This window comes from Esox lucius, chromosome 10 (assembly GCF_011004845.1).
Source record: "Esox lucius isolate fEsoLuc1 chromosome 10, fEsoLuc1.pri, whole genome shotgun sequence".
Classification (NCBI taxonomy): domain Eukaryota; kingdom Metazoa; phylum Chordata; class Actinopteri; order Esociformes; family Esocidae; genus Esox; species Esox lucius.
The window spans coordinates 6,158,727-6,174,375 of record NC_047578.1 but is presented as its reverse complement, the minus strand read 5'-3'; the positions used below and the strand labels follow the sequence as shown (position 1 = coordinate 6,174,375).

Below are 15,649 nucleotides of genomic sequence, written 5' to 3'. Positions count from 1 at the left end.
GGAGAAATATGGCACAACAGAGACATTACCAAGAATTGGACAACCCTTCAAAATTGATGAAAAGACAAGAAGAAAATTTCAGGAATTCCTGGCAAGTACTGGCTATGTGCTACATGTGACAACAATTTCCCAAATTCTTCATTTGAATGGGCTATGGGGTAAGGTGGCAAGTCTGAAGCCTTTTCTAACAAAGAAAAACATCTAAGCCCGGCTGAAGTTTGCAAAAACAAACATCAAGTCCCCCAAAATCAGGTGGGAAAATGTGTTATGGTCTAAAGAAACCAAGGTTGAAGGAGTCAATGCCACAATGAACGAATGTCAGGAGTCAGTGCCACAATGAACAAATGGCAGGAGTCAATGCCACAATGAACAAATGGCAGATGTCAATTCTATAATGAATAAATGGCAGGAGTCAATGCCTCAATGAACGAATGGCAGGAGTCAATGCTATAATAAACAAATGTCAGGAGTCAATGCCACAAGGAACGAATGGCAGGTGTCAGTGCCGTAGCTCGTCAAATGATCCATTCTGGATATTCATGTGCTCAGTATGTTTATGTTTGATGCTTTTTCGTTTTGTTTTACAATTCTAAATAGTGTAGCAATATCATAATTACACATAACGCTGAGGAGATGGTATTTTGAGTGGGACTTCACACGCTGTGGCATCCCCATCCGCACCTCCCTGAATCAGAGTGGTTGTGTTAAACGCGGACGCCACGTTTCAGTCGGACCCTACACACAGGCACATTTATAAAACAAACAAGTCGTTTACTAGACACCTTTTTTTTTCAGGAAAAGGGTAACACCTTTCTCACCGATATCATTCTGTACCTTTGTCAGGCAGCAGGTGTTCAAAATCTCATATGCCTAAAATTACAGTATAACATTACCGTTGGTAAAGCTCTTCTGCCTCCCGGCACTGAGAAAGTACCCAGGGAGTAGGGGGTGAGAGCGGCTAATGTCCCTGGGGTACTGGGGTGGGGGAAGTGGGGTCAGGCCTCAGTGGCCACTTCCATTTGGACGTGACAACGCCACCACTCACCACTCTATCAACCAGCCCGCTGCTCAGGTCAGAGGTGGACTGGCCAGTCGCACGGAAACGACTGCAACCACTTGATCTGGCAGCGCATAGGCCCTTTTGTTCCGAGCTGTTTGGGTCCTTTTGTCTTTTGTTCACCTCTCTCCTCCTCTTCCTCCTCCTCTTCCTCTTTCTCCATGAAGGCTAGGTCTAGTCTGGACCGCCAGGTCGGGTTTATTTGTAACCTGAGAAGGCCCCCGAGCTTCAGGGGGGCCCTTTGGAATGAGCGTAAGCCCGAGTAAACAGCTCTTCTGGGGTTGGGTCAAACGATTTAGTCCGCTGGATGTGGAGAACATAATATCCTCTTCCCTCCATGTCTCTTGGTCCGCCTCCTCTTAAATGTTGACCTCAGTAAAGGTCAGGAGGATATATTGTTTATATTTTAAATCTGATTGAAAACGGCTCTGGTCTGATGGGACACAAACTGCTGCATTGTGAGGGTATAAGTTGATCTTAGGCCCTCCCTGGTTGCATGGTGTCTCATGATTATGTCAGTGGGAGACTCATATAATCATAAATTGCTATGGCCTAAAGTTTGGGAGTCCAGTATGTCGTTTAAAGATCAGAAGGGACTCATAGAAAACTGCTTCAGGGTTAATGTGATTAGTGAAGTGACCCCTCCATGATTCCACAGACATTTTGAAATCTTCCAGCTAAAGTGTGTGATTTTCTGCCCCAATTTTGCATGGCAGTGATTTAGTCTGATTTGTCATAAAAATGTGCTGACTGGAAATTATTTTAACGTGTGTTATGCAATAAATGTTCAGTAGCTGGTGTACCCTTTTCTGGATCTACACCAATGAGTCAGTTCTATGCAATATAGTACAGTGATGTGTAATACATGCAGTTCCTCGCATACAATTATTGACTTAATAATTCATCAATCACAGTGTTGGACTGTCAGCCCATTCATCAAGCCTCCACTGGGGGGAGACAGAAAATCACCTCTGAACGTGTTCCCGCTGGATCATGCCTGTATTCCATTTAATGCGTTCAGCGGCAGGAACCATTCTAGACTGCCTTCTACAGTGAAATGCGCTAAAAGCCTTTCAAGTGCTTTGTCATTGCCCTCTGATAGGAAATTGGACACATTGGTTATTCTAGTGCTGGATTGCACACCCTTATTCAGAGAAGGCGCAAGGAACGAGAAAGTAGGATGTGCGTAAACAAATGCTTTTAAAAAATATATATATATCGACACTGACTCGATCGAAAAGGAAAGTAGGGCAAGGCTCTTTCAATACGTGGAACTGCACATGCGTCCTGAAACATGAGCGTTGAACCCTTCCTGGAAGACAAATGGTTGAGAGTGCGATGGTCCTGTCAGACGGCTTTAAATGAACACCCAACGTGACAATAATGAGGTCTCGCCCTGTCGGCTCACGACTGCATGGCTCTGAAGCTCGACCAGCACCATGCATTTACACTGGTGGCATTATAACAGTCCCATGTCCGCTGACCAAGCCACTGGCACTTCTTGAATGACGTTGAAAGCAGCCTGGTCGGCGTGGTTCATCCTTAATTTCCCCGAAGCAGTACAGCCACCGTCCATGACGGCCAATGCAGAGGACAACCGGGCATTTGTTTCCATGTCCTCAGGCGCTACGTCCTTCAAGGTGTCCACGTTCCACACGAGGTCTTCGACACGTTGTGCCGATCTCCGCTTGTGACACTGAAGTCTGCGATCTTGTGAAAACAAAAAAGTGTAGAGAGGTTAGTTTAGCGAGCCTCACCCTGTTTTAGCACGGCGTCTAGGTCAGGACCACGTAGGGATTGTGAAAAGGAAAGGATTGTAATATCGAGTATACTGAAAATCCCTAGATAGGTTTTTACATCAGTTCAGTTTTTGCCAGTGTGACGCTTGTACCGTAATAAAAAAGTCTCTTACCAACTCTCCGGTTGCCTCTCACAATGTGAGTCTAGGCATCAAAAAGGGTCGCTCAAACAAGCTGGCTCTCTCTCTCCTCGGCTCTGATCGTCCTAGATGCTGCCATTGCCACTGGGAACAATCCCATCCTCCTCTCCGTCCTCTTGGGACTTGGCGTCTCACCAGGGGGACGTGGAGGAGGATCTATGTCTCCTCCCATGGGCTCCAACTCCTGGTGTCCCTCTGGGCTTTGTTTTAGGCCCACTCCTCTGTTGTCCACATACCACATCCCTTGGCCCCGTCATATCCTACCTAGTTCTTCTATAGTTGGTCTGTGCAGTCACCCCAACGGTGAAACCAGGCTTACTGTACCTCTGAAACTATGACTGCAGTCTGTTGTCAGAAAAAAGGTCTGAAATGCTTCCTTTAAAATGTAGTGATTCATTGTAAATGTACACAGTTGCCTAAATCGATAAAGCAAATGGAGTTGCCTATTTTAGATGTTTCAAATGCAACCGGTGTTTGACCTTTCAAGCTAGAGATTTTCAACCTGTCTATCCTACTGTACTTATCCTATCAATCAGTCAGTCAATACACAAAAAGCCCTCGAACCACAGACGGCGCCAGTGGGGTGCCAAAATTGGCAAAGCACCCCCAAGCCATCTGGGGGTTTATGGTGGTTCTTTCTTCTGTCCAATACTGTGTATGAGTGACTAGCTGAAGTCTCGAATTTCTGGATATTGTAGGTACAACTTGTGATATTTGAATTTTGATAATGGACCGATTCTTAAAACAATTTGTATTTCCGAGGAGGAGCACAAAACCATGATGTTACCAGAGACAGCCCGGGCCAAAGAAGATTTAGAGAGTGAGATTCGGGAGAAGATCTAGGGAGACCACCCGCCATAATTAGCTGCATTGTTAGCAGCACTATGCCTAGAAGCCCTTCTACTCCCACAGCCAGTGGTAGGGATATTAGTTAGTGTTCGTGATATCAGTTAGTGTTTGTGATATTAGTTAGTGTTAGTGATATCAGTTAGTGGTAGGGATATTAGTTAGTGGTAGTGATATTAGTTAGTGTTCGTGATATTAGTTAGTGGTAGTGATATCAGTTAGTGTTTGTGATATTAGTTAGTGTTAGTGATATCAGTTAGTGTTCGTGATATTAGTTAGTGGTAGTGATATTAGTTAGTGTTCGTGATATTAGTTAGTGTTTGTGATATTAGTTAGTGTTAGTGATATCAGTTAGTGGTAGTGATATTAGTTAGTGTTCGTGATATTAGTTAGTGGTAGTGATATTAGTTAGTGTTCGTGATATTAGTTAGTGTTTGTGATATTAGTTAGTGTTAGTGATATCAGTTAGTGGTAGGGATATTAGTTAGTGTTAGGGATATTAGTTAGTGTTCGTGATATTAGTTAGTGGTAGTGATATTAGTTAGTGTTCGTGATATTAGTTAGTGGTAGTGATATTAGTTAATGGTAGTGATATTAGTTAGTGGTAGTGATATTAGTTAGTGGTAGTGATATTGGCCAACTTCCCGAAGAGCCACCAAGGCACCCACAGCTTTGAAAATGATGAGCAATCTTATGAAAGTGGGAATGGGGGAAAATCTATCATTCTGTTCTCAAACAAGACAGTATTTTGGAGGCATTTATAAGCAAAAGAGACATTTCTGTTGGACCTTGTGTTCAATTGACGACGTAATTTAGAAAAAAATCTATACTTTCACAAACTATGTTTAAAACTATAACCACTACCACCACATAAACATTTTATATCTTAAGAAAGTGGAAGAAACTAAGAAAGCAGAGACATTTTCTTTTTTATGCAATAAATGTTGTAGTTTATTTCTATGTAGCAGATGTTTAAGGAAGTTAAGAGCAATGGTGGAGTTTTGATGATGTTTGTTATCCTGATCATCTGATTCCAGTGTCTTGTGGGCTCTACTCAGAGAATGGGGTGATAGGAACAGGCCCATCTGAAAATTGGATGAGATAAACAGTCATTGGCCGCGTCATACAGTATAATACATTAGAAAATATAAGAAACTCATTTAAAATCCATGCTTTTTTTCCACATGTATAATATAATGTCAGAATCATCAGAATATGTATCAGAAAGAAGTTTTCTAGTTACCACTGTATGATACTATAATCAATAACAATATTGTTACTACAAAATGTTACTGTTACATCTAGCAATTAATACTAACCACAGTATAATATCACTACTAACAATGTTATTACCAGAATATGACACATTTGCTTCTACAAAAGGATGTTCTACTTGATGCCATACTATTTGTATCTAATTATTAGCTGAATTATTAACTACATTTCAAAGGTTTTATAGTGGTAACTGTACCTTTGGACTCTTTCATCATGCTATCATCTGACTTGGTGTCATCTTCACTGTTTGAGTCTGATTCAGCTTTACTCTCATCCTTGCTGTCTTTGCTGTCGTCTTTGCTCTCATCCTTGCTGTCTTTGCTGTCGTCTTTGTCAGAGTCGTCTGCGCTGTCCTTGCTGTCGTCTTTGCTCTCATCCTTGCTGTCCTTGCTGTCGTCTTTGCTCTCATCCTTGCTGTCCTTGCTGTCGTCTTTGTCACTGTCATCTGCGCTGTCCTTGCTGTCATCTTTGCTGTCACTGTGAACTTCTTCCTTTATGTCTGAGTCACTTGCACTGTCCTTCTCTTCTGCAGAAGAACTGTCCTTATCTTCATCACTGTCATTTTTGTCTGTGGCACAATGAGAAAACAGGTGACAGTATTTAGACGTCCTGGTAATGATTTGAAGCAGAATAGGTATATCTGAACCGAGTGAGAACCAGGGAGATCCTACTGCCTAATCCTGGGGGTCACCAGTAATAAGACCTATCCCATCATGAGCCTCTAATGGTGACAGACACCATTACAAACTCACCAGTAGTGTCTTCTTCAGCTGACGGGTAGAACATCTTAACATCACAGTTTCCCTCACAGTGAACCTCCAGTTGTTTGTCACCATCCACGTCATGACCGGTCATATCTACAAACACAAAGGATTTATGTAATCGAACTGTAACCTAGTTCTACGTCTTTCCATTTGCCAATTAACCTGGTAATTGCAACATCATAATGGGGAATGTGAGGTTTTACTGTTCAGGCTTTCACATTGGGTGGAGGGCAGATGTTAACAGGTTTCATAATTCAAAACATAACAACTGCACTTCTTAACTGACACTTTTGCCAAAAGGTCAGTCAAACAAAATTACTTTTTACTTGCAGAATTTCCTTTTCCTTTTATGATTCTTTTTTTCTTCAAGTAATACAGAATTGCATCATGTTTTTGTCTATTACCCTTAGAAGCGTCATCAGCGTCAACGGAATCAGAGGAATCCTCTTTATCGTCATCTAATGGAGAAAGGAAAATTATTTTTTAATAACTGATTTTTGGGATCAAGCTTTGGAGTCACTCTTTGGTGACTCTTTGGAGTCAGTTTCTGGAGAAGCCTTGGAGTTGCTTTCTGAATATTCCAAAATCATAATCAGCATTAGATCTTAAACTGGTGAATGTTGATATCACCAGTGATATTCGATGGGGGAGGATGTGTTACCAGAAGAATCTTTGTCTGACTCTACAGCATCTTCCTTGTCATCCTTTTCTGTGGAAAGAAAGAGTTTGAGTTCTTCACATCCACATTTGCAATACATGTTTACTTCTAGCACTACTTCATCATAGTGTTGATATGATAAATAGTTGCTACATTCCTCTCGGTGTTTGACTGTTGTCATGTTTGCCCTAAAGTGCTTAGGGTTCTTTTTCTCTTTTCTTCTTCACTTTTTCATGCCTTAAATCAAATTGGTGAATATCTTGCGAAGATTTGTTGATATCAGAATCTAGTTATTTTCTCAGTAATACTGAAAAGGTTTGGTGCCTTACCCTCTGAGGAATCCTCTGATTTAGAAGAATCAGAGGAGTTGTCTTTATGGTCATCTAATGGTCAAAAGAGAATAGTGTTAGAAATGTTCTTCTATTTAATCTTTTTTTAGTACTATGGACTTGTTTAACTCATACAGTCCTCATGCCATAAGCATTTTTTCTTTTGACTCTTAATGTGAATAAGCAGTATCTGACATTTTACTGTCAAACTGATTTTGGAGGTTGAAATAAGTGTTTGCTATATACATTTTTCTTCTACAGAAATTGTACCCCGCTTATCCCATCTTTGTTGTATCCAATTCGTAATTATTGCCTTGCTTCTTTGTAGCAACTCCCTGTGGGGTTAGGAGAGTCAAAGATTGAGACATGGAATCTCTGAAACATGTCCAACAAAGCTGCTCTGCTTCTTATTATCACTGCTCATCTGACGCACAAAGTAGCAAGACATTCATGGCCAACTTGCAGGACTCTTGGGCATGTTCAGTATGTCCAGGGAATTACTTTTAACCAGATTGCAATGGTGTAGTGGCACCACTCAGGAGGACCACAATGTCTGCTCTTAACACTTACCTGTGGAGTTACTTTCTGAAGACTCTGTGGAGTTACTTTCTGAAGACTCTTTGGAGTTAATTTCTGAAGACTCTTTGGAGTTAATTTCTGAAGACTCTTTGGAGTTAATTTCTGAAGACTCTTTGGAGTTAATTTCTGAAGACTCTTTGGAGTTAATTTCTGAAGACTCTTTGGAGTTAATTTCTGAAGACTCTGTTAAGTTATTTTCTAGAGACTTGTCCAGATCTACTGAGTCTGAAATGATAATGAACCACATACGTAGGTCTATTATCTGTATGAATTATTTAGCCGGTTGAAGGAAAATAGAATGACACGGTTTGTACAAAGAAAGGTTTTACTGAAATCCTCAACTGACACCTCTGCTGACCCAGCCTCAAAATATCTTCAAGACTATCATTTTGATATCTAGGATGGCCAACCTGAATTCCATTGCCATGTCTATGAATGTGTGTGGCTACATTTCCTTAGATTTCAGACTCTTGAGCCCTAGATTTCGGATTCTTGAGCCCTAGATTTCGGACTATGAGCGAAAACAGGGTGAGGGAAGAGCTCTGATATTGCTGATTGATTTTGACCATTTGGCCTTAAACTGTATTTTTGAACGTTTTGTATTTAACTTAAATTTTAGGCCTCACCTGGGGCATCAGGACTGCCTGTGGTTCCCATGTCTGTATCTCCATCTGGAAAAAAAGGACGGGTGAGTGTTGTGCTCTCCCTGACGGAAATCCCTAACATGGTCTGTTTCGCTGCCAATTCAAACTGTAAATTATATAAGGTTAATGTTTTCTTACCATTAACGGGGGCTGGGATAACCAGGCCAGCCAAAGCCAAGATGAAACAAATAGTTAATGTACTGTTAAAGGACACAGAGAAAGAACCTGGTCATTTTACCATTCAAATCATTGTGTAGTTAATCCATTTTACATTGAAAACAAAATATGTTTCAGTGAACAGAGGTAATAGGTTCTCCTGTAGGGAATTTTGTTGTAGTTAGTTGCAGTGGAAAATGCAAACAGGGTGGAAGGTAGACCTACACTGTTAAAATGAAATGCTTTGCAGTTGGAAAAATGAGAAGTTGTTTTATCATTAAAAGTCACTGACAAGCAGCTTAATTACCAATATGATGTATACCTTCTCTTTCTTCATGCATGCATGCAACAGTGTATAAAACCATAAAAACAATATTACTACCTGTAATCCTCTAAAAACAGAGCCACGTGGCCAGATGGGATGTACAGTGAGATTAAATCTAGACTTCCAAAAAAAAAGAAGGTATAATTTTGGAATCTTTCGTAAACAAGGGTCTCAGGGACTTTGGAAGTAAATCAGTTCCACAACATCACACATCCAACACCATACTTCAAAGTGGTGATTTTATTTTTATTTTAGTGGTGATTTTATGTTCTGCATGAGAATGGTTCTATTTACGCCCAAACCAACCTCTGGTCTTTGTTGTCAAAATGTTGTTAAAGTTAAATAAAAATATAATAAGTCTCATCAAATCATAGAATCTGGTTCCAATAAAAATTCCGATTACATTTAGGAAACCCCAGGCGCTTACATTTGTGATTTGGTGACTGCAGAGGAATGTTTATGAATTAAATAATTATTTCTTGATGACCATTTTTTCTTTGAACAATTTGGACTCAATTAAATGTTAGATTCATATGATTATTTAAGTGAAAGATGAAGCCGATAAACAATAATATTTAAGCCGGCCAAGAAGAGCAAATGTCTCTTACTGAGTGAGTGACTGACTGACTGACTGACTGACTGACTGACTACCTCTTGTTAAATAACGTAGTGGTTAGAGAAGCAGACTTGTGAACTATAGGTCCCGAGTTCGTATCTCCTTGTAGGCGAAGCAAAGTATGCATTATGAATTATTCCATATAGACGAAAACTTTGCTAGCTAACACCGTTAGTATCTACATTATAGTAAGCCTGAAATAAAACAGTTTACGGTGTATTTTTGAAGTACACATCCATGTATGTGTTTTGGGTCAGGATAGACAAACACATTTGCTGGCTTAACATACAGTAGTTGCATTATAGTAAGCCTTAACTGAAACTGTATACGGTTATATTGTGACTGTTTCTGGCATGGAAAAGTTAATCTTCAGTCTCGCTTGCAATTGCTCAATTCTTTTAATTATTCCTAGGAGGTTAGTAGACGCTAGTAAGCGTATTACTGGCTAATAAGCTGTTAAAATGGCCAATGGCAAAAGCAATACAGTTCTAAACGTTATGGTGGAGGTAAACTTAATAAGAAACGTTAGTCAGTTTAACCCAATCCTCAGTGGAGTCTAGCGACAGCTGAAACGTGTAATGCTGTGGCATAGTGGTTAAAGACAGTGCCTCTCATGTGGAAGTCCTAAGTTCAAATCTATTGAGAGCAACGACATTTATTAATTATTTCTGGTAGATTCCACGATTCTCTCATCTTTTCACTTGATGAAGAAGTTAGTTATCGTCAACTTTATTGATAGTTATTGTATAAATGTAATTTACAAATGAAAGTAAAAAGTATGTGGTTTTGCCATGAAAGAAAAAAATATGTTCTTATGCCATGAAATTAATGGGACTTGCTACCAATTGCTCAATTCTTATGACTATTCCAGTAAGTTAGTAGAGACTGGTAAAGCTTATTACTGGCTACTATGCTGTTAAAACGGCTAGTGGCAAACACCATACATAGACACTATTTTTGGTGGAGGTAAACTTAGTAAGAAACGTTAGTCAGTTTAACTGTATCAATGTCATTCACGAATGGCCAATTAACTATTAAAACAGCCAGTGGCAAAAGAGGATTTGTTCAAGATAGAGACAAGAGGCTATACTGACATCCAGCGAATGTACAGTTCTCTGGTGCAATGGTTAATGACACAGCCTTTCATGTGGGAGACCTGGGTTTGAATCTCAAGATGGCAACCCTTTCTATTGCAAGCTGGCTGAACTAGGCGTGCCTGGTTTCTTGTTTCACAGCTTTTCTTTTTAATACTTGTGCCACCCATGTGCCAACAATTCTTCAGGGCCCTATGGTAAGTAAACGTGATGTAATTTGGTAACATTAGCTAATTTACTGTTTTGGTAACAATAACTGGCTAACTTGGCAAAAATCATATTGTGACCCCACAAAACACTCCCCACAGAACTGAAAGTAACCAGAATTACTTAAACAGTTCCCTTCACTATATCATTAGAATCCACTCTGCAAATGCACACCTCCTAAGGTTTCATTAGACAGGTAAACTGAAAGTATAAAAATTGCCCAAGAATTGATGTCAATATTTGTCAAATAGCTTGACTTACTTTAGTAAGTGTACACACACCCCAGTCCAAAATAAATACCTAAATCAAGCCACCATTGTATTGGCATTCACTTACCGTGACAGCATTGTGACAGGATAGTTCAATCAGTGGAGAGAAACTCAGGTGTTTTTTGGAGATACCAACAATGTGTCTAACTTCTGGTTTTATACTTTTTGTACTTCAAGGGGGCGGAGCCTGAGAGACAAAGAGACACACTGGGAAATAAAGAGACAAAGGGATGAGCTGCAGAAAAATAGATAGTATTACACTTTTTGTAAATACTGGAAGGTAACTAGTTAAAGACTAAGAAGGCGACGCTCTGATACCTTTGTTAATGTTTCTATACAGAAAACAGAAGACATTCCCAGTAGGTCATTTAAACCCTCTGTGGCGTAAGCCATATACTTTCGATTAAATTCTGGTCAGTACTTTACAATGAAAAGGAAAATATAAAAATGCAATAGAATAAAAAACAGTCAGATTGTTACAATTCTCTAACCACCCTCCAGGGAGACTCTCCACCTCACTATCTCAATCCTTGCAATCCAGCGCTAGGATGAACCCATCAGTCCCTTAGTGAAATAATCTCTGCATCAATGTCTTACCCAGCCTTCTCCAGGGGGACATTTATGGAGTGTCTGTACATGCATTTAATATTCATCCTCAATGAATTACAGTTTAAATTAACTGTTTACTGAACCACCCCGGTATCTCAATCCTCGCGCTCCAGCACTTGGATAAATTCGCCAGTCCTTTTGTGAGATAATACCCTACATCAATGTCTAAACAGCAGCACAAGAACTTGCATTATCTGTCATCAGATTGTTAAATTGACACAGAGGTTATACCTCTGATTGCGTCCGAACTTGCATTACAGAAAATGATTGGTAAACACAAGTAGAAATAGAATGTTAGCAAAAAATTCCCACTCTCTTTTCTATTGCAAAGCACGAATTGCCTTTAAAAAACATGGTTACATTTATTAACCTAATGGTGTTATACCCTATAATTAATTATGGATGGCACTGGTAATATTCTGTAGGATTAGCAATGTTGACTGCTAAGGTATACGAGGGCATACCCGGCCCATTTGGAAGGATATCTGAATGTGCATATGATAGCGCTTTTTACTTTTGGAAAAAAAATAATTTACAGGTAAAAATGCACTGACTAATACTCTGCAAACACAAATTAGTCATCCTGGAATGTTAGGAAACTGTCATGATTCCCTGGAAGCCCTTAGGGTGGTCCTGTGTTTGCTGTGTTTGTGGCTAAAAGTGAACTTACAGCTTCTAAAAATAACTCTTTAGTTCCAGGATTATTTTCAGATCAAGTGGTATTGTGACACATATGAAAGTTCCTTATCTTTATGCTGCTTGACAAAACTGTACATTCTCAGCACATCAGTTTACAAGAACTCTATTCTGTGAATTGTTATTTTATAATGTATTGTTGAGGACAGTGTAAAGCCACCTAGGAAACCACTGGCTAGGGTAAAAGATGAAATTTGAGACTAAACCTGAAGATTTTATTTATTGAACCACAATTCATTGCTCTGTTTTGTCCAATCACAAGACTCCAACTTTCTTTGGCACCATTACACAACAGTATACATACTTAACACATCATCTTAAAAAAACAATCATTAAACTCAGATGTTTCATGTTGCAATCAGTTTGACAATGCTACTTTTCTGCAAAAAGCTGAGTTCTCTCACTCAATTATTATGTTACCGAAAAAGCTTACAAGATCAAATGTAATTTTAATGTAGAGAAAAGAACTGTTGCATTCAGGAATCTGGTGCATAGCCCACAGAATGTAAGATATTCCAAAAGAGAGGAGATAAATGCAGCAATACATCCAAGCAGATAGTAGAACATCAGGCCAACAAAAGTATTGGGACAACTGGCTTGTCCGGTGTATTCAGGTGTGTCTTGTCATTTTGTGCAGTTATTAGAGAAATGTCCATGAAGTCGTATACAAGATATTGAATGACCGAAGAATTCTTACCATAGTAGAAAAAACGGTCAGACATAATTATTACTTTCCGGAAACTGACATCCACAGTGGAAATTACGACTTGTTTATTGTATGTATACATCTGGTTGGCTTGTCTATTTTGGTGTTCATCAGCGGTTTGATTTTCACAATGTGCAATGTGGCTGGAAATGTAATTGTAACCTACGTTTGTACAATCTGTGACTTTTCATTGCCCCTTGCTATTTTCAGCATTCAAGACCCATTCATTGCACTTCTGTATTATTATCTTGGAAAACACAGGTCATGTGAGCATCCCAAATCTCCTTCCCCATCTGAAAAGTCCCAAAAAAACAACAGATCCTAGTCCATTGAAAATGATAGACCATCACCCTCTTCATACAACCTGTTGCACACCTGAACCTAATTTTGATTGAGATTGTGACTGATGGTGATGTTTCTGAGACGGGGTGAGGTCACTTTCACACAAGGAGATGTTCGTATTTTTAAATCAGTTTGTTTTTGGTGGAGCTTGGCAATTTCAATGGGATGATCAAGTGAACGGAGCGCACCGTTAAGAACAGTGTGTTAATGCTAATAGACTCCTACCCAAAAAGTGCTGTAATAAAATCAAAAGGTGCTTAGTATTAGTTTAAGGGTGTCCACACTTATGCAACCAGGTTATTGTAAGGTTTTTATTTTTCCCCATCTAAGATTTCAGTTTGTTTTTCAATTGAATTGTTCACCTTATAGGTGACATTAAAAGTGGAAAAAGTTCAGACATGATTTATCTTTGTCTCATTCTTTTACATCACAAAAACCTGGCATTTTCACAGGGGTGTGTAGACTTTTTATATCCAATGTATGGTCAATTTCATTGCAATTCAAATGAAATGGTGTTATGTTTTCTTACCAGTGACGGGCTGAGTGAACAAGGCCAGCCAAAGCCAAGAGCAAACAAACAGTTAATGTTCTGTTAAAGAACACAAATAACCTACATTTTAAATTTGAACAAGGTACTTTTTAGAAAACAGGTAATGAGGTTTGATGGAAGGAATGTAATTGTAGTTAGTTACACTATTAAAATGAAGTACTTTAAAATACCAAAATTAGATGTTTTACAGCAAGCATAACAGCAGAATACTCCATTGTCCTCCAGCATTTGTTTGGATATTGGGAATGGGTTGTTTTATCATTAAATTATTATTATTATTATCATAATTTTATAATATTTATATAATGTAGATCTATATCATTTATATTAGATACTAATAACTGACGTTTGTCATTAATATAATGCAACTGCAATTGCTAACTAGAGTTATTGGCAGCCTAGGTAAATATGAACATATGGAGGAGGCTGTGAATTTTGGTTTTAATCACTTCAATTGAGTATTCATTTTTCAAAGAAATAAAATTGCCATCAAGAAATATTTGTTTTATTCAAAAACATGCCCACAATGAATAGCAGCCTTGCATTTAGTGCTTTGTGTACCCTCCCTTTGCCAAGATATCAGCTCTGGGTGGTCTTCTATGTTTGATGGGGTGGGAGAACACCGGGAGGGAGACCATTCCTTCATACAGAACTCACCAGATCATTCAGATTCCTTGATCGTCGCTTTTAGATTCTCCTCTTCAGCTCATTCCAAATGTTTTTAAGAGGATCTGAATGATCTGGAAAGTGGAAGCCTCCCTGACCAGTTTTCTTCTCGTCTGGTCAGGGAGGCTTCCAAGAGTCAAGGGAATCTGATGGCCATTGCAAAAGTTGGATCCTTTGAACAGTGAACCATTTTTGTGTGTATTATTTCTTGACAGTGATTTTCTTTCCTTTATTATGTAAGATTAAGCTGAACATCAACAGCATTTCACAGCCTTTTTTTATTTCCTTAGGGTGCAAATAACTCTTGAAGCCACTTTATTATAGTACAGGTGATCTAATTTACATTAGCTAATTTACTATTACATTAGCTAATTTACTGTATATGTTAATATTGCTCTAACATTGTCTAGCTTATTTAGCTACACTTGTAAAATACCATATTTGGGACCACTCAAATCTAAAATATTACATAAACAGTTACCTTTTCAATGTCATTGGAATCTCCCCAGCGAGTGTACATTTCTCAAGTTTCCTTGTCCTGGGTGACTGACAACATAAACCATCCCCAAGAATAGACGTCTAAATATTTCAAATAGATTTATTTATTTTAGAATTTACCTATACACACCTACAGTCCAAAATAAATATCCACGTCAAGCCACCTTTGTATTGGCATTGACTTACCGTGACAGCATTGTGACAGGATTGTTTTACCAGTGGAGAGATTTTTTTTTTGTAGATTCCAATAGGTTTAAATTCTGGTTTTATGCTTTTTATTCTCCAAAAGGGCAGAGCCTGAGAGACAAAGGCACACTGGTAAACAAATATATGTGTTGCAGGGAATAGCTAGTACTACACTCTTTGAAACTACTTGAATGTTAATAGTTAAAGGTCAGAAAGTGACGCTGTAACACCTTTGTTTGCATTTCTGCACAGCAAATAGAGGACATTCTAAAGACATTTGGCATTATGTCACTAACCCCTCTGAGGTCGTACATTTTATATTAACTTCTAGTCTATGCAAAGCTAAAATATACAGTAGTTTTAAGATTATCATTGTATAGATGATTTAGCAATTTGATATAAAAGTTTTAAAAATAATATTTTAAGTAATTGTTTGGTAAATCATGACTATTGACCATTCACATCCGCTTTCACCGACTGGTACTCAATTTACCTTTGGATTGATATAACGGCTTGTGGGTGTCATATAGCTCATCCACATGTTTCTGAGACTATTGATTAAAGCAGGGTACTCATGAGTTTTCTTGAACTGTTTTGTCAAGGTGATTGTTTATGTAACAAGACGACTGCCACATATG

At 38.8% G+C, this 15,649-nt stretch overlaps 1 protein-coding gene across 1 annotated transcript; it reads right to left on the bottom strand.

Annotated features, from left to right (window-relative positions):
- Positions 1-4,768: 4,768 nt before the first annotated feature.
- On the bottom strand, positions 4,769-10,935 carry LOC105022827 (dentin sialophosphoprotein-like). The gene is made up of 8 exons (XM_034294785.1): positions 10,826-10,935; positions 8,230-8,291; positions 8,074-8,118; positions 7,439-7,672; positions 6,869-6,922; positions 6,543-6,590; positions 6,286-6,339; positions 4,769-4,927 (listed from the first exon to the last, which is right to left on the bottom strand). The coding sequence occupies exons 1-8, from the start codon at positions 10,834-10,836 to the stop codon at positions 4,893-4,895; spliced, it is 543 nt and encodes a 180-aa protein (XP_034150676.1). The 5' UTR covers positions 10,837-10,935; the 3' UTR covers positions 4,769-4,892.
- Positions 10,936-15,649: the final 4,714 nt, after the last annotated feature.

Coding starts and splice junctions, on each gene's coding strand:
- LOC105022827 (XM_034294785.1), bottom strand. Junction 6,923..7,438: donor TTCAGAAAGTAACTCCACAG/GTAAGTGTTAAG, acceptor TTTGACCATTAG/ATGACCATAAAGACAACTCC. Junction 4,928..6,285: donor CGCTGATGACGCTTCTAAGG/GTAATAGACAAA, acceptor TCCAATTTTCAG/ATGGGCCTGTTCCTATCACC.